Below are 27307 nucleotides of genomic sequence, written 5' to 3' on the forward strand. Positions count from 1 at the left end.
TGATGGGATAGGAAAGGTTTGGATAGTAGGGCGGAATGGGCGAAGAATCCATAGTAAGCACTTGTACTTTACTAATGTTAACTAGCGGGTAGTGAGCATATGGAGCATCAAGCGTATTGCGCATTGCGTCATTGACGATTGATGTACAACTTGAATTGATATCTAAGCGCCCAATCTCGGCATTAGCTTCCGTAGGCAGGGCTTACGCTGCTGATCCGTGAGGCGTAGCAACCCATTAAGAAGACACTGTGCCACTGCCGAAATCTGTCAGCAACGCTCTACTTATCATCAACTTGGCAATGACTTTAAAGGTTGGAATCATTGGTGCAGGCATCGGTGGCCTCAGTGCCGCTATTGCACTTCGAAGAACGGGAGCCCAAGTCGAGGTCAGTATGATGAAATGTCCAACGATTGAGTTCGTCTGATATCGTGTAGATATTCGAGAGATCCAACTTCAAGGACGAAATAGGTGCTGCTATAACCATCACTCCAAATGGAATGCGCGTACTTCGTCATTTCGGCTTTGATCCCAAAACAGCTCGCGGTGTACAGAATAAGCAAATGCGCATGGTAGATCCGCATACACTAAAAGATGCGATTGTCGAAAACTTCAGCCATGTTGAAGACGACTATGGTGCACCCTTCATGTTCTTTCATCGTGTGGACCTCCATACTGCGCTGAAGGAAATGGCCTTGTCCACTGATGAGCTATATCCGGGTTCGCCGGTTATAATCCGTAATGGTCATTCTGTCACCAGTCTTGATTGTAAGAGTGGAACAATTGTTTTGGACAACGAAGAGGCTTTTGAGAAAGACCTTGTTGTAGTGGCTGACGGAGTTCGAGTAAGTCTAGTATCCTACATCATTTCAACTTCAGCCGGCTAATCGTGTTTCAAGACCAGGCTCATTAACGAGATTTCACAAAAAGACGTACCCCTCGAAGACATCGGCTCCTCTTTCTACCGCTGTCTTATTCCCTTCTCTGAAGTAAACAAATACCCAGACCTCGCAGCTATTTTTAAAGACCAAGATCCAGGATTCTGGGTGCCCTTTGATTTAGCAACTGGAACATTCCTTGTTACATATCCCTGCCGAGATGGGGAAATGCTCAACGTTGCGTTTCGACACAAGACAAAATCGGACAACGAGCATGCCCTCGACTGGAACACTGGTACTAACGTGCAAGAGATTATCTCAATGGTAGGCACGTATAATCCGCTGGTGGCCAAGTTGTTTGGTTTGTCGACAAGTGTTTCTGTTCATAAATTATTTCGTAGGGAGCCTCTTGAGACGTACACTCGGGAGAGAGCTGTCATAATTGGTGACGCTGCACATCCCATCCAGCCAACGCACGGTACGTTAAATATTTCTCAGAGTATTACACTACTAACAAGAAACACAGCCCAAGGTGCAGTCCTTGCGATCGAGGAAGCAGAAGCACTAGAAGTTCTTTTCAAAGACATGCAAAACCCAGAACAGGTTCCGGAGCGTCTAGATTTATACAATGGCATTTTAAAACGCCGCATTCAAGTCACGCAGCTACTGTCAGATGCTCAGCCTGGGATATCTAGTGTACTACGGAAGCAAGCTGAGGATATTTGGGGAGAGGGGATCTTTCCCCCAGAGGCAATGAACTACACAAAACCGATCAGAGACTTTTTCTACGCATGGGATGTCATGGAAGAGGCAGAGAATAACTTGGCTCGTGCAGCGTGCTAAAGAATGCAGTTTTCACATGTTTCACAAATGGGACGATTGGGTTCGGTTGTTAACAATTCTCATTCCTTGCTAGGCATATAACGCTTCGTTAAACGCTTCCTTGAGTCGTGGGTATCTTAGTTGCCCTTGACACGTCCATCGGGCTTTCCATCCTTGCGAAGACCATCGTGCTCAGTGGGCTTGTAGTCGCCGCTGTCATCGCTGGTGCTCTCGAGACCTCCACTGCTGCCGCTGCCAGAGGTCTTTCCGCCCTGAACACCGGCCTCATGGGGGTCAACCTTGCCGTGAGCGAACTCGCCGGTGCCGACGCGGCCGTCGGGCTGGCCATCCTTGCGGAGACCGTCGTGCTCTGTTGTAGGTGTTAGTAAAGAGTGAATAGTGGAGGAATTGCGAGGGTGTTGTACCAGTGGGCTTGTAGTCAGACATGATGATGTTTGGAAGTTGTGGAAAGTGAGTTGAAGTTGATAGTTGTAGTAGTAGTAGTAGTGGATTGATGAGAATGTGAGTGAGATGATGAGTTGGAAGCACAATTATCAGCGAACAAGATGTCCTTTTGTACACAATTCTCTCATCAACTCTCATGCGTGATTGCTGAACGCATGAATTCATTGACGTCACGATTCAAGTCGCGCTGCGCGTAAGAACAAAGACTGCAACGAGCAATCAACGGATCTGCTCTTGTCTCACTCGAATGTCAACATCTCGACGTCATGAATCGAATCGATCGTGGTGTTGGTTCCTATTGTAGATGGATATGATGCGTTTACAGTGGTCATTGACTTTTGCTTTTGTTAATATCCCAGCCTTAAACGGCCCTGAAAATTAACGCTCAGGTACCATCGATCGTCGCAGATCTAGTGCCATCCCCGCATGCCATTAGTAGACCTAGACCTGTAACTGGTTAGACATCGATCGCAGGGCGTTGAGAGGTTAGATCGGCGGAGACCATGCTCCGGTTTCTCATATATCGCATTCATCTCGTTTCATTGTTTGTGTAAGCCACGCTATCATCAACGTCATGATCGAATGTCGGTGAAGGAGTAGAGCATGTCATAGAAGTTGGATTGTCTCATAACAAAGCCATTGCACATGTTTGCTACAGAATTGCGAGATAGAATCTGTCTTTTTTGTTGGGTGATTTTCGAGGCGTAAGTCCCGAAGTATACATTCAAAATCAACTCATAAAAAAACACAGTTTTTGAACCTAGATGCTAATATAGGTCCGGTCTAAAGGTATATATTATGACTCATAAAGTTAGAATCATAATGATTACCATAAAAGCTCTTGTTCCTTCCAAAGGTTAGTTGGATAGAATCTGTCAATTGACAAAAGTCAAACAGCAATTCGGCGAGTTGATGTCAACTCCACGTGCCATATCCGTCTACAACTGACCCGGAGTGTGCCAATTGCCCTTAGTGGCCAGGCTTGGTCTCCTACAGCCATGCAATACCTCTTTCGGTTTGACGTAGAGGGTATCTGGAATAAACTACTTGCCACCAACAACACAAGACAGAATGAAGGAACCAACCTCTTCTTATGGTCTCTTGTTGCTTAGTTGCCGGAAAAGCATTTGGATTCCAGCAAATCCGAGGCTCGGGTGCAGGAATAACCGACAGGAGCACAAAGCATTCCTGGGACGTAGAGCTCTAATCAGAGACGATGCTAGTGGCGATCATTCGAGACCAATAATGAAGGCATAGCGGTCAAGGCAAAGGACTCGGCAATGGCATTGCCTTGAAGGACGCTAGGGCAGAGCTATTGATGCATCAAAATTTACGTCGTGTATGCTGGATGCTAGAGATTCGCTGTCGTCTACCATGGACGAGAGGCTGAGTTTGTCGGTACTGTTGTCTCATATGTTGGCGGCAACGAGGTATGGCTATTCTCAAGGTTAAATGAGGTTCAAGTAAAGCACAAGTTCAAGATGTGTCAGACTGTAGAGTTAAACGTCGCGATCGGAAACTGGTCCAATGGTAAATAAAATGCGAAGAAGGTTAAATGAACAAGAATGGAGGGAGTGGCTAAAATGTCGAGGCAACATTGACTGGGCACGTGTGCAAGATCGATGGGACTATGGGAGATTACATAAATAGGTAGTTATAACCGATAATTTAACCTGGGTCAAGATTTTGACAGCTTGCCTTCTGGTTAATGAGCCGAAGTTACGTCGGGGATCATCCAACTCTACCATTGTAGTGTCAGATCACATGCAGTGTCTTGTGTTCCAGACCTTCAAGTATTATCCGGCGCCTATCATTTCACTTTTCAGAAGACAGTTGCAACTATAATAATACAATTTCTGTCTCCATTTGAGTATTTTCTGCAATTGCTGCTCACTCGATTTAAAAATGACTGATGAAAGATGAAAACTGGAGTGGCATTACCCTGGAGCATGTCTATCAACCTGTAGTAACAGTAACATTATGAAATAGCCACATGCGCGTTGCACTGCGGCGTTTCGTTTCGCGTAAGCGTCGCGCTGACTGTGGGTTCCATCGCATTGGAATGTTACTGTGCCATCCAGCCTGTTTCCACCGTAACAATGCACATGTGCTCCTTTCAACCAACAGTCCTATCAATAGAACAATGGTCTGATGAACAATGTACATTACAATTGGCTCCGACAGACTGTGGAAACTCGCGAAAAATCGCCCCATGAATTTGTGACATGGAGCTAGCACCTAGACTACAGGCTGCGGCTCTAGCCCCGGTAGTTTCTGGCCGACTCTCCGCTATTTGCCATTTGCAATAGAGAGCAGATGATCTGAGTAGAGTCAGCTTTAGCTTGATGTTACCTAGGTCTTTTGTGGCTTGCAGCTTGCAGTTTGACAGAACCATCGGGCCTTTTGGACTCGACTTGTTTCTATGGTAAATGGATGGTTCACTCGGCAGATACTTGCCGAGAGTTCAGCAACGTCTTGGCATCGTCGCAACGACCAGCCTCAGCTCCGTGGCCTCGTGTCTATTGTTACCGTAAGATCTATCGGGTGGCGTGCCGCTTGTGCCACTGGGTTAGGTGAGGAATGTCTTCTTCTTAGGCAAATTGAAGAGGCAACAAGAAGGGTATTATTCTGTTAGCTCTGGATAAAATTTAGTCTAATTGAGGCTGTTACTTTATGTGTTTCACCAAGAACCTTGTTGGAACTAAACTAGGTTTGATTACTCCGTAGTGCCGCTGGGATACCCTCATTGGTAATCCTCGTTATTATGTCCCCAAGAGTTGTTGATACAATTGCTCAAACAATGAACCGTTTTTAGAAGAAACCCATATGTCTGGACGAAGCTGCATGTGAGGCTTACCCACCCAGCGTTCGACTGTCGACTCATTCACCACCCCTTTGAACATGTCTTCGGCTAATTGTACCACGAGGCAGATAGTTTCGGCTGTCCGGGCCGTCAAATCTTACAATTCTTACTTTACCTGAGCAGCGAGAGTGGATATACCCCCGCCCCCATGGGGAAATAGGGAAATCAACCGGAGTGGTGGAAAGTAGAGTAGAGTAGAGTAGTTAACAGGCTACGGCTTTTAGCCTATATACCTTGATTCGTCCGGGGTAAATACAGAGAGCCTCGGTTAATAGGTTAATATAGACCCCTAGAAGATCATATTTAAATCTTCTGCTTGGCACTCCATCTTGGCGGTCTTGGTCTTTTTGCATTGCATCGCGACTTATCCGAATTGGACTCAATCGCAGCAACTCCCTGTCATTGTATAGTCGAAATCGACAAGGCTCTCCACCATGCCTTTCGCTGTCGGTGCATCTGTTACCAAACAAGACCTTGCCGTCGCTCAGGCTGAGGCGCCTCAGCTAGCCAAGGTCAAATGGTGGGCTGATCCTGGATTGCGCGTGCTGTACTTTTACGCCGCAATTCTTTGTGTCTGTTCAGCTACGACTGGTTACGATGGGTAAGCTATCATGGTTTCCAAGAAACGAATGGCTGAAGCTAATTGTACATCTCTAGTTCCATGTTGAACACTTCCCAGGCCATGGATGACTGGCAAGATTACTTTGGTCATCCCAAGGGCTCCAAGCTCGGTATCCTCAACTCCATTTACCAGATTGGCAGTATCGCCAGTTTCCCATTCGCGTACGTTTTTCCTTTCTTGGTGACCTGCAGACTTGGCGGAAACTAACAAAGGTTGCTTGGCATAGTCCTTACATGGCCGATCACTTTGGCCGAAAGATTCCCATTGCTGTGGGATGTCTTATTATGATCCTTGGCGCTTTCTTGTCGGCATTTACCAATGGCTACGGCAGTAAGTTTTCCAATTGACCCTTTGAGGTATCCACTAACCAACCCTTGATAGTGTACCTTGGCGGTCGATTCCTTGTCGGTTTCGGAAACTCCCTGGCTCAACTGTCCTGCCCTGTCCTCCTCACCGAGATCTGCCATCCCCAGCACCGTGCCATCGTCTCCGCCATTTACAACTGTCTGTGGAATCTCGGAGCTACACGTAAGTGAAGATATAAGAAATAAATCCTGGCATCTTCTCATATATATCTTTTTAGTCTGCGCTTTCATCGGTCTCGGAACGATCAACATCAACAGCGATTGGTCATGGCGAACCATTACCCTCATCCAGGCCGTCCCATCCCTCATCCAGATCACCTTTATCTGGTGGATTCCCGAATCTCCTCGTTGGCTCATGGCTAATGAGCGCCATGAGGAAGCTCTCACCATCCTCTCGAAATACCACGCCAACGGCGATTCCAATAACGCGACTGTGCAGTTCGAGTACACCGAGATTAAGGATACACTTGCCCTTGAATACCAGGCCCAGAAGACAGGTAGCTACCTTGACTTCATCCGAACTAGAGGCAACCGTTACCGTCTCATGCTCTTGATCTCTCTGGGTATCATCTCGCAGTACTCCGGTAATGCCCTGATCAGCAACTACTCCAACATTATCTACGAGGGCGCTGGAATCAAGGATCAAGCACAAAAGACTGGATTGAACGCCGGAGAGAACATGCTCAAGCTTTTCGTTGCTATTGGATGCTCGTTGGGAATTGATCGTTTTGGTCGTCGCCCACTCTTCCTTACTGCCACTGTCGGTAAGTAGAAATCCCTCTTGCCTAAAACTCCGTCGTAAGAGGAGTAACTAACATTGGTACTCTTAGGTATGCTGTTGTTCTTCTTGGCCTGGACAATCGTTGCCGCCCGCTTTGAAGCCACTGGTGAGACAGAGATTAAGCGTCTCGGATACCCTCAGATCGCCCTTATCTGGCTCTTCGACGTCTGTTACTCCATCGCTTGGTCTGGTCTGATTGTCGCCTATGCTCTGGAGATCTGCCCCTTCAGACTCCGTGCCCGAGGTCTCATGATCATGAACTTCTTCATCCAGGTTGCTCTCACCATTGGTAACCAGACCAACCCCATCGCTCTCGAGAACCTTCCCAACAACTGGAACTTTTGGTGCTTCTATACTGTAAGGACCACTTCATTGCTTGATCCTAAGATTTCAAAGACTAATAGAGAAATAGGTTTGGATCGCTGTCGAGCTCGTCTTTGTCTTCTTCTTCTACGTTGAAACCAAGGGCCCAACCCTCGAAGAGATTGCAAGAATCTTTGATGGCGATGATGCGAATGTTGCACAGGTTAACTACCACGATAGTGAGAAGCAGGCTGCTATCGAGACCTCAGAGCCTGTGCATCATGAGCGCAAGGATCTGTAATTGCACACAGCACTTAGAATCCTGGAATCTAGTTTATAGTAATGGGGGTTAGAGGCTCCTAGAAGTTTGTTTCTTCGATTAGATAAGATACTATTAATCTGAAATAAGACTGTACTTTTCTTGTTAGAATTCGGACAATTTTGTGACCAGATAGATGTCTACATACCAAAGTGCTTGGCGAAGGATCATTGTCAGGACACAACCAATTAAATGTCATGTCAATAGTGTCGATAGCGCGCCCTTCTGACAATAATGACGTCGAATCTGACAAGAGACAACAAGTTCAACATATAAAATACAACTCAAACCTCTTGTTTAAACTCAAGCTACTCGTCGTCAATTAAACAAGATGGATCGCAGTTTCAAACTCGCAAGCAACGCGTCAATCCATGGCGGAATTATTCCCCTGGAGCCAGTGAACGAAACTAAGCTCAGAACAGCTAATCTCAATCAAGCATCCCCTAAGATTGACACTGAACCCGATATCCCTGCTGCAGAAAACAGCAACGACAATGTCTCAAGTCAAAGCCAAACGAGCGACCTGGGGATATCCAAGACCAGAGGAGTCATTGTTATTATAACTCTTGCTGGTATCAGCTTTCTCAACACAATGGGCTCAGGCATCCTCATCGCTGCCCTCCCCAAAATTGCCCAAGATGTCGGTCTTTCAGAGAATCTCATCCTTTGGCCTGCAGCAGTGTACGCGCTCGCAGCTGGATGTCTTCTTCTCATCTTTGGTGCGATTGCAGATGTTGTCGGTGCCAAATTGATGTGGGTGACTGGAAGCTTCCTCTTTGTCGTCTTTACCTTGGCTGTTGGGCTGGCTCGGACTGGAATCCAGATTATTCTCTTTAGGACATTGCTCGGGGCTTCTATCTCAATGTGTCTCCCCACGGCGGTTAGCTTAATCGCCAACACCTTTCCCAAAGGACCCTGGAGGAATGTCGCCTTTGCTATCAATGGCATGGGCAGTCCCCTAGGATATGCACTGGGTCTCGTTCTGGGAGGCATCTTCACCGATACTATTGGTTGGAGGTGGGCCTACTACATGATGGCCATCATCAACTTTTGTCTGTCAACGGGTGCGATATGGTCTCTGCCTTCTGTCTACACCCACTCGGAGAGGAAATGGACGACTAGACTGAAATATGAGATTGACTGGGTTGGAGCAGCGACCATGAGTGTGGCACTTGGCATGCTTCTCTATGTTCTAGCTATGATATCTTCGTCATACAAGAGACTCGATGACCCTGCCAATATCGCCCTTTTGACAATAGCCATTGTCTTATTAGTGGCATTCCCATTCTGGATGGACTATCAAGTCAAGCATGGAAGACCAGCTCTCATACCCAACAGTTTATGGAGGAACCGATCCTTTACTTCTGTCTGTATCGCTGTATTCCTCTGCTGGGCTTCACTCAACGGCATCGAGTACTTTACTACCCTTTAGTAAGTCCCTGGCATTTTATGGAACTGGTTCAGATGCTAACTGTTGAAGCTTTCAAAAAGTAGAAGGCCTCTCAGCCCTGCAAAGCTCGCTCCGATTCCTCCCACACGTGATAATGGGCGTGGCAGTGAATATTATAACTGGTATTCTCATCGCCAAAGTCAAAGTGAGAACACTGGCTGTTATATCAGCCCTCGTAACAATGGTGGCAGCACCACTCATGGCGACTGTTGACGTAGGTGAGAATTACTGGCTTGCGCCTTTTTGGGCCATGTTCCTTTCACCCGTCAACCCAGATGGTAAGTGGCAAAGCTCGACTAACTTGAAGAACGAGACTAACCTAAATAGTTCTTTTCACCGTATCGAATCTTGTCATTTCCGACGCCTATCCCCCTGAGATGCAGTCCCTTGCTGGCGGTGTTTTCAACGAGGTAGCGCAGTTTGGGAATTCCGTCGGGCTGGCGATCACTGCTGCTATCGCTGCGTCTGTTACAGAGCACTCCGGAATTACGGGGCGTGAAGAGGCTTTGATGAAGGGCTACAGGGCTGCTTTCTGGACCATATTTGCTAGTTGCACTACTGTAACTATCGTAGTTTGGCTTGGGTTAAAGAAAGGGGGTATCGTTGGCAAGAAGCAAGACTAGATAAGGTACTCAGTTCGGATGTTGATCTCAGTAGTTTTAATGATTTATTTGGTCATCTCTAAGTGCTGTATCTATGCCTAGATGACAAGGATCAAATTATGTGCCAGTATTGATGATAAAATAGGAGAGGAACAAGTATGCTCATATGAAATATTGATTGCAAAAGCATGATGGTTCGAGGTAGTCACAGATTAACTTATTGCTCCCAATACTAGCGGCTGTTAACCTTGACCGCAGACGAACGAATCGGGCCCATAATTGGTTCTTGATACAAATAGGGTCTGGAACATCATCTCGGTCTTGTCGATCAACGGGGCATTTGCGCTTCATCCCCGGGATCTTAAGAAACCGTAGACCAATTTTCGAGAATCTCCCACTCTCCGATGTCTAAATTACCGAGTATTTTGTTTAGCCTATCGTTGTCCTCGAATGTGAAAATAAACTTTACTAGATCATCCTCTCAGGGCTGAAAAGGATCCACCGCGGAGCCGAAGTCAAGCTTCATTCAGCTTGGGTCATGCATGTGAAAGCCACTTGAACCAAGGGAACAAGCCATTGCCATGTGTCCGGGGATGAGATGTTCTTCTGCAAGAAACCATCACAACACCAAGGGTGATATTATACTGGTAGTAGCAGCCTTCCCTTTGTTTAGCTGGCGCCACTGAAGAATACTTCTGTTTTGTAGGAGAATCTTCCTTGCAGGTTGGGTTGGTAATCCCAACATGGTACAGCGCTAGAGAGGTGCGGAACCGCAGTTGCAGATTGGGTCTGGGGTTCGCCTAGATCTTTGGTAATGACATCGTATTCAGATCATGGTCAATGACTCGTTTTAACCGTTATCAGTAATCAGGAGAAACATCACCATTCAACGTTAAGAGGCTTCATGCAAACCAACATCAGAGGATAAGCACCCAAATGGTACTTGCCAGGCGAGGAAGCAGCAGGATCAAAGCGGCCTCCTCCATTCCTCCGGACTTGAATCATGCTTCAGCCACCATGTAGTATCCTGGGGAACCTTGTTCTATTGCAGTAGTATTCCTAAAAGAGATGAGCTGACGTCTCAGTATTCCGGACGACTGGGAGCCGCTATATGACTAGTGAAAGATCTTCGACGGTCTGAAATCAGATGAATAAGCGTTGGGCGTAAATCACTCTACTGCAGGAGCAAAGGTTCCCCGAAGCCCCTGGACCCTGCTCATGGTATCGTTCTGTCTCTAATATACAATGCATTGTTCGCTGTCAAACTCTTCTGGTCCCTGCATTCCTCACCTTCTTTTCCCCTCTTTCACAGATACCATCATTCCTTGCACACATCAGCCAGGATGGGTGGACTATTGTTGGCAGACGACTATGAGTTTCACAAGCCAGGCAATACTGACATGAACATTGCCAGTATTGCCTGGGGATTCTCTTTGGGTGTGTCAATCTTCAGTGGAACCAAGGCTATGCGACAAACCATCCAGTCTTGGAAAAGAGGAACGAGGACAAACGTTTATCTTGCTTTGCTGTGGATGGAGTGGGCGAGTAGTGTCATTATGAGTGCTATCACATGGTGCTACCTTCGTGAATACATACCTCCTGGATTCCCTGTCTTCTTTGTCATTGGTATGTGGATATTGTCTAGTTGTATGTGAAGCCTTGCTAACATTACGGGGTAGTCCTCCTTTGGGCTTTTCAGATCCAAACACTTCTCCAGATTATCATCAACCGAATATCCATATTAATGGTCAACCGACGAAACGCTTGGAAACTAAAGGTTATAACCTTCCTTGTACTTCTCGTTATCAACATCAGTGTTTTCTGTATCTGGATTCCAGCCCGTCTACAAATCAGTAAGGAACTCATCAAAGTCAACGCCGTATGGGATAGAGTGGAGAAGGGAATCTTTCTGGTTGTCGACGCAGGACTGAACTTTTATTTCATTCATCTTGTCCGGTCTCGACTTGTCGCCAATGGCTTGACGAAATACACTCGCCTTTACCGCGTGAACCTGGTCATGATTGGTATCTCGATGACGATGGATGTAAGTACCGTCCCTTTGATGATCAGTGCTCCTGACTAAGTCATGACAGGTTCTACTCATCGCGATGATGTCCCTTCCCAACGATATCGTCTATCTCCAATTCCATCCACTTGCATACCTTGTCAAACTCCACATCGAGATGAACATGGCCGAGCTCATCACAAAGGTCGTCAAAGCAAGCAACCCCAGTGGCTACGACTACTCTGGCTCACGATCTGGTGGAAAGAGCGGTGCAAAGACTACAACCAATAAAAGAGCCACTTCTGTCTTCCCTGCTGGTAATCAGACTTATATCGAAGCTGGTGACAATATCGAGCTGCCAGAGCGGACGGAAGACGGCATCAAAGTGTCCAGGACATTCCAGACTACACAGGTTGAGGTTGTCAAGCCAAACCGTGATCGTACGGATTACGATGACCTTCAGAGCGAGTCAAGCTCTACACGAAACTTGAAGGACGAACATTTTGTTGTTTAATCCTATTTATCAAAAGTGTTCAGCCTGAATGGCTGCCTCACCTTGACAAATCTCTGGTGGACGGGGGCAAGAAAGATGTTGATACCATTCACGCCAGTCATTTAATTATTTTACACCATTCTTAGAATTCTTAGACCGTACACGAAAAAAGATTACATTTCTTGCAGCGCAATCTCGGACTTTTATTTCTAGTGACATGATCCCCTGTAGACACGGAGAGCTAAGGTGCGGCTCCGCTCGACCGGCGGTGACAATGTGGCTTAACCACCTCCACATCCGCGAACCAGTGACCATTAGTCTATTTATTGTTCAAGGATGACTTGCTCTAGGTGAATAATCCGTTAATGTCTCACCATGGATGCGGTACAGGGTTGGAGATGTACCACAGACCTTGGTAGAGCTTTGGTATCTCAATTTGATCGGACACTACTTGGGGGTCAACTAGCATGGTGCCATTAACCAACATTGTCCAAAAGAGAGCCAAGATCGCTTCTTGTTGTACTGACTACAAAGCCCACCTCTATTCTCTTCTATCCGTTAGACCTTGTCAACCCATGTCAGTCTGCTCTTCCTTTTCTCCATGTCAACCTCGCTGATATAGTGTTCATCATCCGACCAATAGTGTAATTCCTTCTGAACTGGTAATTGAGGAGCTTCAGAGCCCACCTGGCGACTGAAGCGGTTAAATGCAATAAAGGTATCTTTGTCGCCGGCAATTGCATTGTTGGGTGTAGCAACACGGATCGAGGCACGGTGGACTTCAACTGCATCTTCTTTAATCATCTCCTTACCGGCGAAGTGATAGATGATATTGAGAATAGGAATGGAAAGACCGTGAATAACGATGGAGAAAAGGACGAGCCAGTAGACAGTAGGTTTCATAGCGCGAACCAGATTGGTCTCTTCCTCGTCACCTTCGCCATCTTGTGGGAACAATTGGAGTGCGTGCTCAACATAAAAGACAGCCCCAGCACCAATAGGACCGAAGTACCCCATGAAGAGAGCCTCCTTCCAGTTCTTACAGACATTAGGCATGGCATTGTAATAGGTGAGAATAGCTGGCAGGCGACGGAAGGCAAGAACAAGGAATCCGAGACCAAAGAGACGAGGAAGAGTGATACCAGTTCCAGTGGGGTCATGGAAGCTCTCCCAAGGCAAGATGGCACCGATGTACATGAAACCACTAAAGTTGAGGAGGATTGCTATGCATGCGTTGACTTGGTCATGTCGGGTCTCGGTTTCGCGAAGGTAGTTGCCGTCCCAGTTGAGCGCACACCCAGCGACAAAGCAAGCGAGGAGATCGTCTGTTCCGATGGCCCCGCAGCTTCCGACAATGAAGAGACCAAGGGTTGTAGGGAAGAGTACGTATGACTCGTCGTCAATGTACTTGCTACATGATGATTAGTTTATTATACGGATAAGAGAGATGGTGGTACATGGGTACGTACTGCTTAAGACCAAGCTTGATTACTTTGCATGCTCCATATCCAACGATGAAACCGTAGGCAATGGACAAGGCAAAGACATAGAGCCAAGTCTCGACGAACCAGGTCTCAAGGGCATGGGCAACACCGCCACCAAGACGACCAACCTCATCGCTACGTGCCATGAGTGCATGAGTCGCAGCATGGACTGCCTCAGCAGTAGAATTGGCAACCACTCTGTTCGCACCAGCACCAGCGCTAGGTACATCGGCGTGTCGAATCAAGTACGTAGCGAGCATGAGGAAGAGGAAACCAAAGCCTTCGTTTGCACCAGCCTCGGCTGAGATTATCTCTCGTAGGGGGCGAGGCACAAATTTATCGGCAAATGGACCTTTGGCTATTTCCTGAGAAAGGATCGGATCTATGCAGGTGACGCAGGAGGCAATAACAAGAGCGGCTATAAATGTGATGTTGGGGATGGTGACCATGATACAGGCTGACGTGCAAAGCCACATGACAGTCATAACGGGCAAAAGACACAATGCCATCTCCTTCCATCTTTTGATGATGTACTTTTCTGGTAGTTGATAGCCTGCAATGACAAGCTGGACACCGATCATGACACGGGTGACGCCCTTTGTGATACCGAGTTAGCACATGCCTGGTGTCAGGTCCCAATTGATGACTGAAGACATACCAGGGTGATGGCACTTGTCTGGCCTGGTTCTGCCGAACCCCATTTCTCACTGTTTATGAATTGGGCAGCTATAGGGCCTAACGCAACTCCGAATGCGACAGCAGGTACTGGACGGTGTTAGAAAGACATGACGGTGGATGAGGGTCGACTGTACTAACAAGCTTCGCCGAGATACCAAGCCTGCTTGATTTTGACGGAGATGATGGCGTAGAAAAGAATGAAAGTGCCTAGATAGAAACATGTAAGCCAAGGACGCATACCAAGGAGGTAATGGCTGGGCGTCAGGTAGGATCGTGGAAACGTACCAAGCACGCCGAGCACAATGTTCAGCTCGCTGAGACTCAGGACCGGCATTTTGGCGAAGGAAGATTTGACAATTCAAACTAGACAAAAGGAACAGGAAAAGCAAAGAACAACAAGTAAAAGTAAAACAATAATAGAGGTCCAGCCTACAAAGAGAAGAGAATAGAGGAGAGGACGAGAGTGGAAAAGGATGCTGGGCCAAGCCACTTTTCTATGGCATCTTGGACAGTCTTTTTTTAAACAAGAGTGCCGATTTAGTTAGTGGACTGGAATCGCAAACAGGATTGGTATCGCCAAGATGTCAAGGCAAATAGAGATTACTCGATTTTGAAACGATTAAAACAACAAACAGTGGCTAAATTAAGATACATAAACAGAAGAGTGATCGATATGTCCCTGTAAAGAAGAGAGAAAGTCAGAGAAGCAGAGTAAGCCAAGAACAATGAGCCCAAAACGCCGAGCACTGCGCCAACGATTCAACAAATGTATCAAGGGTTTGCCCAGAACCCATGAATACAGATATGCATGCTGGTTGAAACCCTTGGCAGGATATTGTATTTGAGTTATCACAGTCTACTACTGTCTTGGCGTATGAGATGGCCTTGGCGATGAGCATTTCTCAATTTCGTGGCCATTCAAGCCAGCCCAAAATATAGTAAATGATCCAGAAAGCTAACATATAGACAAACAACCACGGAGAGAGATTAAAGTTGGGTATGTTGATGTTGCTTATACAAAAGATGTAGTGAAGAAACACGCATTGGTCATGTCAGGGCTGTTGGTTTAAGGTTAAAAAGAAGAATGCCAAGCATACACCTTTCTTTATGGGGTTACCTCGTCGCACGATGTTACAATTGAGATCTTTACAATAGATAAGAAAGAACAAGTCAAGAAGTAAGTTGCAATCAACTCAGCTCCTGAAGACATGATTCCAAACCATGGTGTCTGCTCTGTGCTGCGTTCTTTGCTTGGGCCTCTTTTTTGAGTATTCCCACAATGGCAAAATAACCGACAGGATATCCGTACTCAGCCCAAGTCTCACAGCGTAGCATTATCGTATTACTTGTTATACTATACTCTCTCAAACAGGCAGGTAATCAGTAGATCTATCATGTCTCAACGAGGCAGTGTCTGTGCTAGTCTAGCCAATAATGTTTACAATTAGGATAATCTTCATTATGCTAATCTCACAACTCTATATTGTTCCGTAAAGCGGCCGCTGGTTTATGCATCGTGAGCCGGACTATCCGGCTCGGAGTTAATTGTTGATTCTGGGGGTGAAACATGCTGTGTGGATGCAAAACAGATCGTGTCTGATCGGCGCTCTCAACCTGCAATATTCACGGATCGGACCAATCGATTCAATGCCGCTATGATAAAATACACATAACTAACACCTGTGGAGGCTCTGTTGCCATTCCTCAGGGTATCAGAAAAATTGGCCGCTGAAAGCATAAGGAGCAAAATTAGTGGGCCACTTTATGCTCTTTAAACTATAGCTATTAGACAATTTATTTTTGTAACCTAAGGCTTAGGAGGTCATTGGAGACAGAGACAGTATCCCATAAAGTACCCAAGATAACGCTACGTTAACTATTGTAAGGATTTCGAGTCAGGTCTGACCGAATGGCCATCAAGGTCGTTTCTTGCATTGAGGCTCCACGAACACGCCCGGAATATGTTGAAAGATAGCGCGTCTCTGAAGGGACACAAGACATGCTGTGCCTTGCTTTCTACAATTTAGTTTTCTATTACCATAAATGTTTGATTTTTGCGTTTGTTTACGTGTTATGAAAAGCCTAGTGGCAAAGTTATATATAGATATGTGCAGGACTCTAACAATCTTGGCTCTGACAAGGTGGATAGAAGGCTGGGTCCGGGACTTGGGGAACCCGGCGTATTTTGACAAGACATATCGTCACATTATTCTGAGATGATTACATACGGCTGAAAAAGCATTTTTATATGGAGCAGAGGCTGGATTAACGTATATATGGGAGCTGCAGAGTAGTACTCTTGTATATCTCACCAGACATCATGTATCAACAATTACCAATGCAGACGCGCATATGTAAATCACTTTACAGATTCACTATGTCACAAGTTTAAAACTGCCAAAGTAAGGCTTTTTATAAATCGGTATTATACATGCAACTGATCAGTCAAGGAATAGCGAAATGATACTACAAATACGTTTGAACCCACAAGCATCCACCCATCGCTTGCCATTATTGCCGCTTAATTCTAAACCTTCTTCTTCGTCGCCACCTCTTGTACTTCTACTCCCTGGATATTTCCCCATCTCTCTTCCTTCTCCATGAACTCCTCCACCAGGCCCTTAAAGTCAGCTGGCAAATAGGGCGACGTGAGTTCCGCATAACGGCTTCCCTTACGGTGGGTGTTGAGTTCAAGATCCTTCATCAACATATTACAGTAGGGCAAGCCTTCAAATACCATATCTGGAAGATCAGCACCATACCCACAAGGAAAGCGCCATTTTCCCCATTGTGTGTGTAGCATGATCTCATCTGTAATCTCCTTGTCGGAGGAGGGGATAGATCGGATCTTTCCTGCCAGGAAGGCAGCGATCCAGTGGCCCTGAATGGTGGCGCATGTAGCGGTGCTGACGGTTGATATCATGCCTGAAAAGGCGAGGTCACGAGTCTTGACCATTTGCGAGGGAACCATAAAGCGGTAGTATCGAAGAGGGTTGGCTTCCTTGGCCTTGACGTTGAGATCGGGTTGTGACTTCAAACCGGGATACAATGACAGAACTTGGGCGTCGGCTGCTTTACTGAGTGCACGCTTCTTATCCGGCGAGTAAGGGAGACCGAGCTCGTCTTCTGCAAACTTGATAGTTGATTCCTTCTTCCATCCTGTTGAGCAAATGATAGCATCTGTTTCGATGACCTTGCCGGAAGCAAGGATTGCTCGTTTGGGTTCCAGGCGCTCAATATCGTCAATGTGGACCCTGATCTTGCCCTGCTTCACAAGATCAAACAGAGGCGTATCGTAGTTCAAAATACTCAATCCACTGCCGATCCAATAAGCAGAGTGCCAAGGCTTCAACTTCTGTAGCTCAGGGTGTGAATCGTAACCATTGGCAGAAATAACATCACCACTAAGAGCTTTCCAGAAACCATTGACGATAAGTCTTCCCAAGGCAGTGCCGTGAAGAAACTCTCTGATACCGGGGTAACCATCAGCTTCACCCCATGGGCAAGGGCTAAACCATGTCATCCAGCGGATGTTCAGAAGTTGGTCAAGACGCTTTTTCAAGGGTGTGACAAAGGGAGGCGCAATCCAGACGGGGCCGTTGCCGGTTGGGCGTACTATCAAATCGACTTCTGCGCCATCATGGACCAGGGCGTATGCGACGTCAAAAGCGGACTTGGCACCACCAACGACGATTGCTTTCTTGACTTTCAGGTTGGGAGCCTCTTTACAGAACTCCTTTGCATGGAACAGTGGAGCGTTGAACAATTCTGCGTCCTTGTAAGAGGGCATGTTTGGTGTCGAAGTCAGACCAGTCGCGAGGACAAGCTTTGCAGTGTTGATGAAACGGTTCCCGGTAGGTGAAGTAACAGTCAAGCGCCAACCTGCGTCTCCATTGCGTTCCACAAGATCAACAGCAGTATGGAACTGCACTTTGTCGTAAATGTCGAAATGTTTGGCAAAGTCGGTAAGGTATCGGTGGAGGATAGCACCGGGAATGTGAGTGTTGGGTCCGACACCATATGTCTCGACATCCATTGGAAAGTCGGGGTATTCGTATGTTCCTTTCATGTTGTTTGACTTGAGCCCTGGGTACAATCTGTTCTTGGACCATGTGCCACCGCATGACTCAGCCGACTCGAGGATGGCGAGAGATGCTGAGGGTAGGATTTGATGGATGGCTTTTGCAGCTGCAAGACCAAACCATCCTGGACAACATTAGTTTTACAGAGAATAAATGATAGTTTCGGTGAGAACGTACCAGCGCCTACCACTACTACATCATACGATTCAGTCATTGTAATAGGGGTGAAGATGATGAATGGGATTATTCAAGATCGTGTATTCTCTGTTGTGATGAAAAGATAGTGTATGATGTGGTGTATTCAGGGGCGAATCAGGGCTCTATATCTATGTCGTGTCACAACCCCTGCGGATATCCCCAAACACAGCTGTTTCGCCCATTGCCGAATGACACCCCAGTCCAGGGCATAACTACCCTGAAAGGTTGAGCACGACCCATGAATTCGAGTTCGGAAGATTCAAATGCCACGCGATAACAAGCAAATTCCAATCTAACACCGATAAGACTAGTTGTTACCCCAGGTTTTGAGATTCCGTAGTCACCATGATCCCCATTCCGACCCCACGTTCTACTGTAGTAAATCATCTATCTCGAGTAACGGAACGCTGGAGATAACGAGATGCAGAAACCACAGACAATTTCAGGTTTCGGACCAGGCTAAAATGATTGTCTAGCGAAACTCTAATTATCTATTGACCCAATTAGCACTCAACCAACATGGCTGTGCAGGGAACGGCCTTTCCGAACGGAAATTCCTAAGACACGGAACCCATAATGTGTCCTCTCCAACCAGTACCAACTACGAGACACATTGACCTTCCGTAAAGCTTCCTATCGGCGGATAAGGCATACTTCAAATCCCAACTCGGGGTAACTCTGGGGAAGACTTAGATACGCATGAACTGCTTCGTCTATATATCCCACAACAAGATACCAATCTAATACTGACTCCCCATCCTTGACCAACCAAATAACACGCCGATCATCATGTATGCAGATATCTCCAAGCCTCCTGCTCCTCTTCCCCAAGCCAAACCTCAAACGGTTACTGAAGGCATCACACTTTTGTCTCCCCTGTCAAGACTTGGGCAGGGTCCAGGCCTTGTGATTCTACACCCTGACTCAGACAAACACTTGGAAATTATTGATGGCGTTCCCTCTGCGCTGATCAAGTGGGCCGAAGAAGGTTATGCTGTTGTTGAAGTACAGACAAAGGCTTTGAGAGGAGATGCTGGTGAGGTTTTAAAGAATGCACTGCAAGCTTTAAGGAGTTGTGAAGGATTCGTGAAAGATAGTAAGGTTGGACTGATTGGTAAGTTTCCCTATTTTATTTGCTTTTGGATATATCTAATAACTTGGCAGCATATGATCCTCAACTGTGGAACCAACTTGCTTCTGTTATTTCCAACAGCGACATAGCAGGTGCTATAATTTACGCCAATGATGGTGACTTGACAACGCTACAAGATGCCACAGTCCCTACACTTAAACATATAGCATCACGTAGCGACAAGCTCCAGAGACACGGTGCATCAACAACATATTCCTACCCGTCTGCAAAATCGCACCTAGTAGCAGTCCCCTTCACCGAAGACTTTGACTACGCGACCGAGTCGGTCTCGCATACAAGGAATTTAACATTTCTGAAACCGTTGACGAATGGACCTTATTTTGACCTCGAAGCTATATGGGATGAACATACCTATTATGAGTTTGCAGATCGGTCTGTTGAACATACCATGAGTACAATGGTTGACCAACCATATGTTAATCACGTTCCCACTGTGAGTAATTCTGTACATGGGTATATCGATAGAATGAGTGCTGACGAGAGAATAGTTGACGGGCGGAGTTGGTCGAACGTCATTGTCAAACTTTTATCGGGACAACTTCATCTTCCAGAACCCCGATGACACAGAGCTTGAACTGATCAGTCGTACTATCGGTATTGACCGTGTTATTGATGAGTTTCTGTATAAATTTACACATAGCAAACCTGTTGACTGGCTGTATGTTTCCCCTTTCCAACTAAAAATTGAGTCATATGATTTAACATGCCACAGTCTTCCAGGAGTTCCACCCACCTCCAAGAAGGTGGAAGTTCCTTTCACAGCAGTGGTCAATATTCGCGGCGACCGATTATACCATGAACATATCGCATGGGATCAAGGAACTGTTCTGGCCCAGATTGGGTTGATGCCACAGTATTTACCTTTTCCTTATCCAGTTGACGGACAGAAGGAGGGCGCCAAGTATGAATACCGTGTTCCAGTGACAGGTATTGATACAGCGTTGAAGATGAGGGATCGGAACTCCGTGGCCTCGAATGAGATGTTTGGATATAAGGTCAGGGAGGTTTAGTTATGGAATTGGTAGTAATGTGTAAGGTATTTTTTGTAATAGTATGTTGCATATTTTATCCATTGATCAAGTAAAACATCTTCTACAAAGATAATTACCATTCTCTTCCCAAAAGGTAGTGGGACAACAGTCTAGCACCTCGCGTATCTCTAGCGTATTTGGCGATAAGGCTTTTGACGGGAAAGATTGCCAGCCCTTATTAGCTCCACAGTCCCTTGCATTTATAATGAGGATACGGTTCAGATCAAGCACTAGAGAGTAACAAGTCCGACAAATCGGCTGTAGGACCGCAAACGTAATAACCAAGAATATACATAATGCCTGAATGTGGCGACGATGTAGTCTCTATAAGTGTTTGTAAAGTGTTGTCAACTGACACGCATCGGGGTACCAGAAACGTTAACCGCCAGAAACATAAGAGACACAATTAGTACATCACTTTATGCTACTTGAACCAGACTTCTTAGACTGTTTATTTTTATAACCTAATGTCTAAAGGTTAACTCTTCTGCTACCCACTAGACACGGCACTCGATTTCTCGCCAAGGTGTGTTTGCAGATGAGCAACCCTGTAGGCGACTCAGCCTTGATAATATCGACACAATCAATATCCTCCACTCTCCATCATGGGCATGTCCTTCATCCGGTACCGGGCCGACGCTATCAAGACCCTTTGAAACCCTTCCTCTCCAATTGGCCACTTGTTCCAAGATCACCTCCTGGATTCTTACTAGTCTCGGGGCGTATGAATCGCAAACTCTATTTCTAGTGCTAAAGAGATAACAAGTTACGTAGCCCTGGTATTTCCCAGTGACATTCTAGGTCTAGACTAGTTTACCCCGCATGGGTCCTAAGATCAAGTCCACCGCTCAAAGGAGAAAGGAGGGATAATAAATAATTCTGACACCGCGTATCAACTCCGTCTGTCAACTTCTTCCTTTGACTTGGCCACCTCCGTGACACGGCAACTCTCAATCAACCCTCGCAGAAACAGAGTGAAACAGCCAGATTGTCAAGGCAAAAGCAGCAAAATGTCTCAGGCTAGAGGCGTCAAAAAGTCCACCAACCCAGAACCCAGCAAACGTCGGACTCCGTACGCTCTCCGCGCGTGCGAAGCCTGTCGTCGTCGCAAAGGCAAATGCGATGGACGTCAACCGTGTCGCTATTGCGCAAGTCGTCACCAGAATTGCAGCTACAACGGCACTTTAGAAAACAATGAAGATTGGCAATCAGCAGCGTCAACATTAGTCGCACCAAATAACGCCGCACCCGATCAATATCCTTCATCAAATCATCCAGGGACACGTCAGACAGATCAGCACGCAATTGTGGATATGCTATCAAGTTTACAGGCCCAACTGAATAGCCTTGCAGCCCAAGTCAACTCGAATCATCACCAAGAAACAAATCTGCCATCACCTGTTACTATTATTGAGAATGCGACAGCCACCATCAACCGAATTGATGCTGAAAACAGAAACTCCAACTATGACGATGATGCGGTGGAATCGCCAGGATCTTCAAAAACAGTCACTTCCCAAAACTTTTACGGGCCAACATGTCCGGACTACGCACTCAACGTCGGTCAACTAAAGCTACGCCACAGTCTCCATCAGCGCCAAGTCCAGCTAGCGAGTATTCATGAAGACGGCGATCCAGATGAAGAAGATATCGAAACACAGAATGGACAATTTTCCATGTCACCACGTACCATTGATAAAGGCGATCCAGCTATGCTTCTCACATTCCGCTCCGTCATTGGCCTACAAGAAGCTATCCAGTTGTTATATGTATATCAAGAGGTCGTCGGAGAGCTTCACCCTGTTGTCGATATTGATGGGCTTGTGATGCAGACTAAATCCTGGTATGCCGATGCGGGAGCCGGGGTATGGGATGTCGTGGCTGCGAGCACAGGAGCGGAAGCGTATGAATTGCTCTTGATCATGAACCTTTGTCTTGCTATTGCGTTACGGGCGGATTCAAAGGCGGGAAGTATGGACACAGAGGGTTTACTCAGAGACAGCTTTCAAGATGCTGTCAACGCAAAGCTTGCAGCACCCGCGAATAGCATCAAGCATGCTACCATCGTATTTCTCAAGGGCTGGTATGACTTCTTCCATGACATGCCTCGTTCGGCTTGGCGTATGTGTGGTATCGCAGGGCGGATGCTGATGGAGCTTGGACTTCACAATGCTGCCGTCTTTAAACATACATTAAAGTCAGAAGCTCAACGTACGGAGGCATGTACTTTGGTTAGCAGTATTGTTATTCTCGATCGACAATGGAGTTATGCAACTGGATTACCGATACACTTCCATGAAACGAGCTTCAGCTCAATCTCAACCTCATCAGTGAGTACATCAGCTGCAGTCCGTGTCATATTTACTAACAGACCTAGGTCAAGAATCCGTACCTGAAAGCTATGCTGTCATTCATCCTTATAAGTGACCGCTTCAGTGAACCTCTCTCCAGCGCAGCCAAAGGCGAGGGCTATAATGATGAAAGCTCGTTTGAATTGATGACTTTTCAGATCGAGCAGTGGCGGAAGAAAGCAGTCGGGGAGTACTCAATAGCGCAATGTCATACATGGCAAACAGATCCGTCCACAAGACCACCGACATGGACCATATTACTGAATCTCCGCGCCGAATCAGTCCGAAGCCAACTCCTCAAGCCATTCTTTTTCTCGGAATCAGATATTGAGAGCACAAAGAAACATGTCAGAGCGGCAACAGAACGAGTTTACGATATAATCAATGTCTTACATACACTCGATCTTACGACAGATATATACAGGAAACAACATCCATGTTACCAACACATACTCGCCTGTACATCTGGGCTTGCGTTTCTGCTCATGGCGTTCATCAAGCAGAACAGGAGTACCATGCTTCCGAGCCTGACGCCAGATCTAGTAGAGTCACTAGGCGGAAGCTTCAGCATGGCAGTCAGTCTCACAACAAAATACACCAATCGCTCGCGATCAGCGCGCAGATTAGCAAAGCGACTCGTAGAAATGCGGCGCAATCTTCTCAGTTTAGGCATTCTGGATGCCACGAGTCCTGGAAGTCACGAGGGACTGGATGGCGTCACGGAGTCTGTGAGACGAGCGAGTCTTGCGCAGACTGGATTTTCGGGTGGTTATACTGAGTACTCGCCGCCCTTTAATACTAATGCTGTGTTCGGAAGCGGAATCGGAATGCCAGGAGTGGATACAGATATGCAGATTGGGTGGGATGATCCGATGAGGTTACAGTGGCCGCTTGGAGATGTGAATCATATGTTTTCGGAAAGCATGTTCTAGTAGAAATTGGACATTATAGCTTGAGATAATATGTTGTGCAGCGTGTGGCTCTGATTGAACTTATGTGCGTTCAACACATATTGGGTACCGAATAGTAATACATCAATTCACTTAGAGGCTTACGAGTGCGACCTTTGGAGTATACATAAGTAAGTTACATGGAATATAGTTATGCCGTATCGATTGCTTGTGTCGTAGTGATCTCTCCTGTCAAACATTCAGCAATGATCTAGGTCTTGACAAAAACTCCGTGATCAATCTCCTGGGCTTTTCCTTCATACTTCCACTGTTGTACATATGCCTCCCCACCCTTGGGGCACTCAAGTCCCTTTCCTTGGCCGTTGCAAGTTGCATAAGCGCCCAACAAGCTTCCCACAAACTGGCCTGCACCGAAACTAACAAGCCTTGCTTCGGCAGTTGCAACATTGACCTTTTTCCCGCCATGTTCCGCTCCAAGGTTGTAGTGAGTTGCATTAGCAGTTTCGATGAAAAGGCGAACTGATCCGTGCTCCCATCCTTTAGGAATAGGAACTGTCTTGGGAGCGGGAGCTTGTGGACCAGTGGCACGGAAGCGGAGTGATAGTTCGGATTTCTTGTTTCGGATTATTCCGAGATCGATGTGGTCAACCTGTGTGCGGAAGACGGTGATGCCTGCTTCTTGATCCTCTTTCTGGGGTTTGAAGTCAACATCGATGCTGAACTTGAACAGCGTGTGTGTTTGGCGACGACCGATAAAGGCCATTCCGCGCTGACCAGATAACTCGATCTCATTACCTCCGATAACGCCAGTCACGTTATTCCTGCTAGGGATAATTCGCATGCCCTTTGGTGAGAGACTGAAAGTACCCTCCCTGGGTACACGATGGTGAACAAAGTGTGGAGGAATCGACCTGGTCTTCTTCAAATCGTAGTTGTCAGGATCACCGTTGAATGGTCCATTTCCAGGAACATTTCGAGTAGGCTTTGGTAGAAGGTTTCCGGGCATGCGGCCTCGCACAGGCTGAAGGACAGGCCATTCGCCCTTGTTCCAAGTCGCGTTGAAGAGCACAGCTTCGCGACCCATGGGTGAAACACCCTGCTGTGTGATCCTGGTAGCCAAGCAAAGACCCCACCAATTTCCCTTGGTATCCTGGAACAAGTCTCCATGACCGACGGTCTGGAAGTATTCGTCTGTTCCACGGTTCGTCAAGATGGGGTTGTTCTTGTAGGCTTCATATGGACCGGTAATCTTCTTCGCTCGCGCGATGGTGATAGCGTGATCTTCTGCTGTTCCTCCCTCGGCGATCATGAGATAGTAGTACCCATCCCGCTTGTAAATATGTGGTCCTTCGGGCCAGACACCACCCGTACCGTTCCAGATGTTCAATTCGGGAGTAAGTGCGCCCGTTTCGAGATTGAGTTCTTGAAGCGTAATTCCATGTGTCGCTGTGTAAACCTTTCCATCGTCATCCCAAAACAGATCTGGATCAATATGGCTGGGCTTAAATGTGACGGGATCACTCCAGCTGGCCTCGTTCCAAGGGTCTTTGGTCTTGAAAATGACACCAATGATATCTCCAACTCCAAGATACTCGCAGATAACGTAGTATTCACCCTTGTGGTATCGGATCGTTGGCGCGTACATACCCTGCTGTTGTCCTTCTGTCTTCCAGCTCACACCAGGAAGTTGTTTCTCACGGTTCCACACATGGCTGATGAGACGCCAGTTGACCAAATCTTTGGACGCATAAACGGGAAGACCGGGAAAAGAAATGAAGGTTGACGTGACGCAGAGAAAGATGCCGTCCTTTTGGATGCATGAAGGGTCAGAGTGCCATCCTGGGAGAACTGGGTTGGTGAATGTGGATACGTCTGTGTTTGGCTTGTCTGGTAGGGCACTTCCCAACGCCAGAAGCGGGAAGAGTAGTGACGTGAGGAGCATCTTTGCGATTGAGCAACAAGCCCTGATCAATAAGTGGACAACATTAGTTGTGAGACGTTTACTGAGATTATATGCAAACAAGAATTTAGCCACATTGCGGGGAAGAACATGACTGAATCAAGAACGGAAGCAAGTCGCTGCCATTGATGCTGCCTATTTGACCGCTAATAATTTGATCCTGGTTGTAGCGTCATAGTTGGATGGTGATCTTGTCGAGAATCATGCTGGCTTGAGGGGTCCTTGCATATGGGACCATGTTGATGTTACTCTATCTAAATAGCCTGATTCGAATCTTCAAATGTCAGTGTAGAGAATTACTTAATGGTGGAATTGAGATGCAGGTATTTTAGCCTAATCATGTATGTACGCAAATCTAATCTACCCCAGACTAACCCATGACCCATTTACTATGTATGGCATCATCGAGCAAAGATTGTACTGCAACAAATAAATTGAATCCCGAATCTAATTATCGTAACTAATTAAGCCATCAATAGTACCTGCATGCAAACCTCCAGTAATTTGGATATCTGCTGCTGTTGTATGTCTCGCCGCATCACTCAATAAGTAAACAACCGCTCCAGTGAGATCGTTCTGTGTACTCAATCTCTGGTTGGGCGGCGACAACCACATTTGTTCGCCTTCTCTCTTACTCTTGTGCTCACGCACGTTTCTGGTCATATCCGAGTCCACAAAGCCAGGAGATATGGTGTTGACCCTGATTTTCTTGGGCGCCAGTTCCACGGCGAGTGCCTTTGAGAGCATCAAAATACCTCCCTTTGAGGCATTGTAGGCGGCCATCCGATAGCCTGGGAGGCCAATGTGGGCGGACTGTGAAGCGAGTAGGACCATGCTTCCGGCAGTGCCCTGCTTAATTATTTGACGCGCCGCCTTTTGAACAACGAAAAACGTTCCTCGAACCTGAAGTTATTAGTAACTAAACTTGTAAGAAGAAAACTGTTCTTGGTCAACTAACATTGATATCTTGAATACGCGTGAATTCATCCCATGTCTGGTCCAAAAATGGCTTGTCAATCGCGATGCCCGCTGCGGGGACAACACCATCAATGGTCCCAAACTCGCTCAGAATCTTTTCGAAAGCCGCATCGATACTTTCTTCCGATGTGACGTCTGTCTTGATATACACAGTCTTGGTGGAGAACTTGTCGCTGAGCGTGTTAAACTCAGCAACAGGTTGGTCCTGAATGTCTAGCACTGCTACATTGCCGCCCATTTCGCAAATGGCTCGTGTGCAGGCGAAACCAATACCTTGAGCGCCGCCTGTGACGATGTAATTGCGGCCACGGAGCTCAAACATGGGTCGGACATCTTGAAGAGGTTCGGGAGACATTGTGGAGGTGTTTGGTATGGTATGGAGTAGAGGAACTCTGATCACTGTTATTTCGTGCTAATTAGTATAAGGAGATAATGAGGATCAATGCGATATGGGTTTCTATGTTTATTGTTGTCTGACTTCTTATCGTATCTCGAGTCAGTACCGGCAAACGGAA

At 46.6% G+C, this 27307-nt stretch overlaps 11 protein-coding genes across 11 annotated transcripts; 6 read left to right on the forward strand and 5 right to left on the reverse strand.

Annotated features, from left to right (window-relative positions):
* Window positions 1-299: 299 nt before the first annotated feature.
* On the forward strand, window positions 300-1719 carry FPOAC1_011423 (uncharacterized protein; the record flags this gene model as incomplete). The annotated part of the gene is made up of 4 exons (XM_044855802.1): window positions 300-386; window positions 436-843; window positions 898-1354; window positions 1403-1719. The coding sequence occupies 4 exons, from the start codon at window positions 300-302 to the stop codon at window positions 1717-1719; spliced, it is 1269 nt and encodes a 422-aa protein (XP_044703115.1).
* A 116-nt stretch (window positions 1720-1835) lies between these two features.
* FPOAC1_011424 (uncharacterized protein) lies at window positions 1836-2145 on the reverse strand (the record flags this gene model as incomplete). Its single annotated transcript, XM_044855803.1, has 2 exons — window positions 1836-2068; window positions 2124-2145. 2 exons carry the CDS (start codon window positions 2143-2145, stop codon window positions 1836-1838), a joined length of 255 nt encoding a protein of 84 aa, XP_044703116.1.
* A 3315-nt stretch (window positions 2146-5460) lies between these two features.
* Window positions 5461-7398, forward strand: FPOAC1_011425 (uncharacterized protein; the record flags this gene model as incomplete). The annotated part of the gene is made up of 7 exons (XM_044855804.1): window positions 5461-5627; window positions 5684-5809; window positions 5875-5978; window positions 6030-6176; window positions 6232-6777; window positions 6844-7151; window positions 7207-7398. 7 exons carry the CDS (start codon window positions 5461-5463, stop codon window positions 7396-7398), a joined length of 1590 nt encoding a protein of 529 aa, XP_044703117.1.
* Window positions 7399-7747: 349 nt separating this feature from the next.
* On the forward strand, window positions 7748-9489 carry FPOAC1_011426 (uncharacterized protein; the record flags this gene model as incomplete). The annotated part of the gene is made up of 3 exons (XM_044855805.1): window positions 7748-8847; window positions 8897-9144; window positions 9194-9489. 3 exons carry the CDS (start codon window positions 7748-7750, stop codon window positions 9487-9489), a joined length of 1644 nt encoding a protein of 547 aa, XP_044703118.1.
* A 1322-nt stretch (window positions 9490-10811) lies between these two features.
* Window positions 10812-11987, forward strand: FPOAC1_011427 (uncharacterized protein; the record flags this gene model as incomplete). The annotated part of the gene is made up of 3 exons (XM_044855806.1): window positions 10812-11094; window positions 11148-11512; window positions 11562-11987. The coding sequence occupies 3 exons, from the start codon at window positions 10812-10814 to the stop codon at window positions 11985-11987; spliced, it is 1074 nt and encodes a 357-aa protein (XP_044703119.1).
* A 537-nt stretch (window positions 11988-12524) lies between these two features.
* On the reverse strand, window positions 12525-14462 carry FPOAC1_011428 (uncharacterized protein; the record flags this gene model as incomplete). Its single annotated transcript, XM_044855807.1, has 5 exons — window positions 12525-13377; window positions 13436-14046; window positions 14109-14215; window positions 14267-14335; window positions 14414-14462. 5 exons carry the CDS (start codon window positions 14460-14462, stop codon window positions 12525-12527), a joined length of 1689 nt encoding a protein of 562 aa, XP_044703120.1.
* Window positions 14463-16655: 2193 nt separating this feature from the next.
* On the reverse strand, window positions 16656-18424 carry FPOAC1_011429 (uncharacterized protein; the record flags this gene model as incomplete). The annotated part of the gene is made up of 2 exons (XM_044855808.1): window positions 16656-18334; window positions 18388-18424. The coding sequence occupies 2 exons, from the start codon at window positions 18422-18424 to the stop codon at window positions 16656-16658; spliced, it is 1716 nt and encodes a 571-aa protein (XP_044703121.1).
* Window positions 18425-19197: 773 nt separating this feature from the next.
* On the forward strand, window positions 19198-20571 carry FPOAC1_011430 (uncharacterized protein; the record flags this gene model as incomplete). The annotated part of the gene is made up of 4 exons (XM_044855809.1): window positions 19198-19522; window positions 19573-19994; window positions 20050-20219; window positions 20274-20571. The coding sequence occupies 4 exons, from the start codon at window positions 19198-19200 to the stop codon at window positions 20569-20571; spliced, it is 1215 nt and encodes a 404-aa protein (XP_044703122.1).
* A 1031-nt stretch (window positions 20572-21602) lies between these two features.
* On the forward strand, window positions 21603-23875 carry FPOAC1_011431 (uncharacterized protein; the record flags this gene model as incomplete). Its single annotated transcript, XM_044855810.1, has 2 exons — window positions 21603-22922; window positions 22970-23875. 2 exons carry the CDS (start codon window positions 21603-21605, stop codon window positions 23873-23875), a joined length of 2226 nt encoding a protein of 741 aa, XP_044703123.1.
* Window positions 23876-24104: 229 nt separating this feature from the next.
* FPOAC1_011432 (uncharacterized protein) lies at window positions 24105-25796 on the reverse strand (the record flags this gene model as incomplete). Its single annotated transcript, XM_044855811.1, has 1 exon — window positions 24105-25796. The coding sequence occupies one exon, from the start codon at window positions 25794-25796 to the stop codon at window positions 24105-24107; it is 1692 nt and encodes a 563-aa protein (XP_044703124.1).
* Window positions 25797-26261: 465 nt separating this feature from the next.
* Window positions 26262-27147, reverse strand: FPOAC1_011433 (uncharacterized protein; the record flags this gene model as incomplete). The annotated part of the gene is made up of 2 exons (XM_044855812.1): window positions 26262-26717; window positions 26773-27147. 2 exons carry the CDS (start codon window positions 27145-27147, stop codon window positions 26262-26264), a joined length of 831 nt encoding a protein of 276 aa, XP_044703125.1.
* Window positions 27148-27307: the final 160 nt, after the last annotated feature.

Source organism: Fusarium poae, chromosome 4 (assembly GCF_019609905.1).
Source record: "Fusarium poae strain DAOMC 252244 chromosome 4, whole genome shotgun sequence".
Lineage (NCBI taxonomy): Eukaryota > Fungi > Ascomycota > Sordariomycetes > Hypocreales > Nectriaceae > Fusarium > Fusarium poae.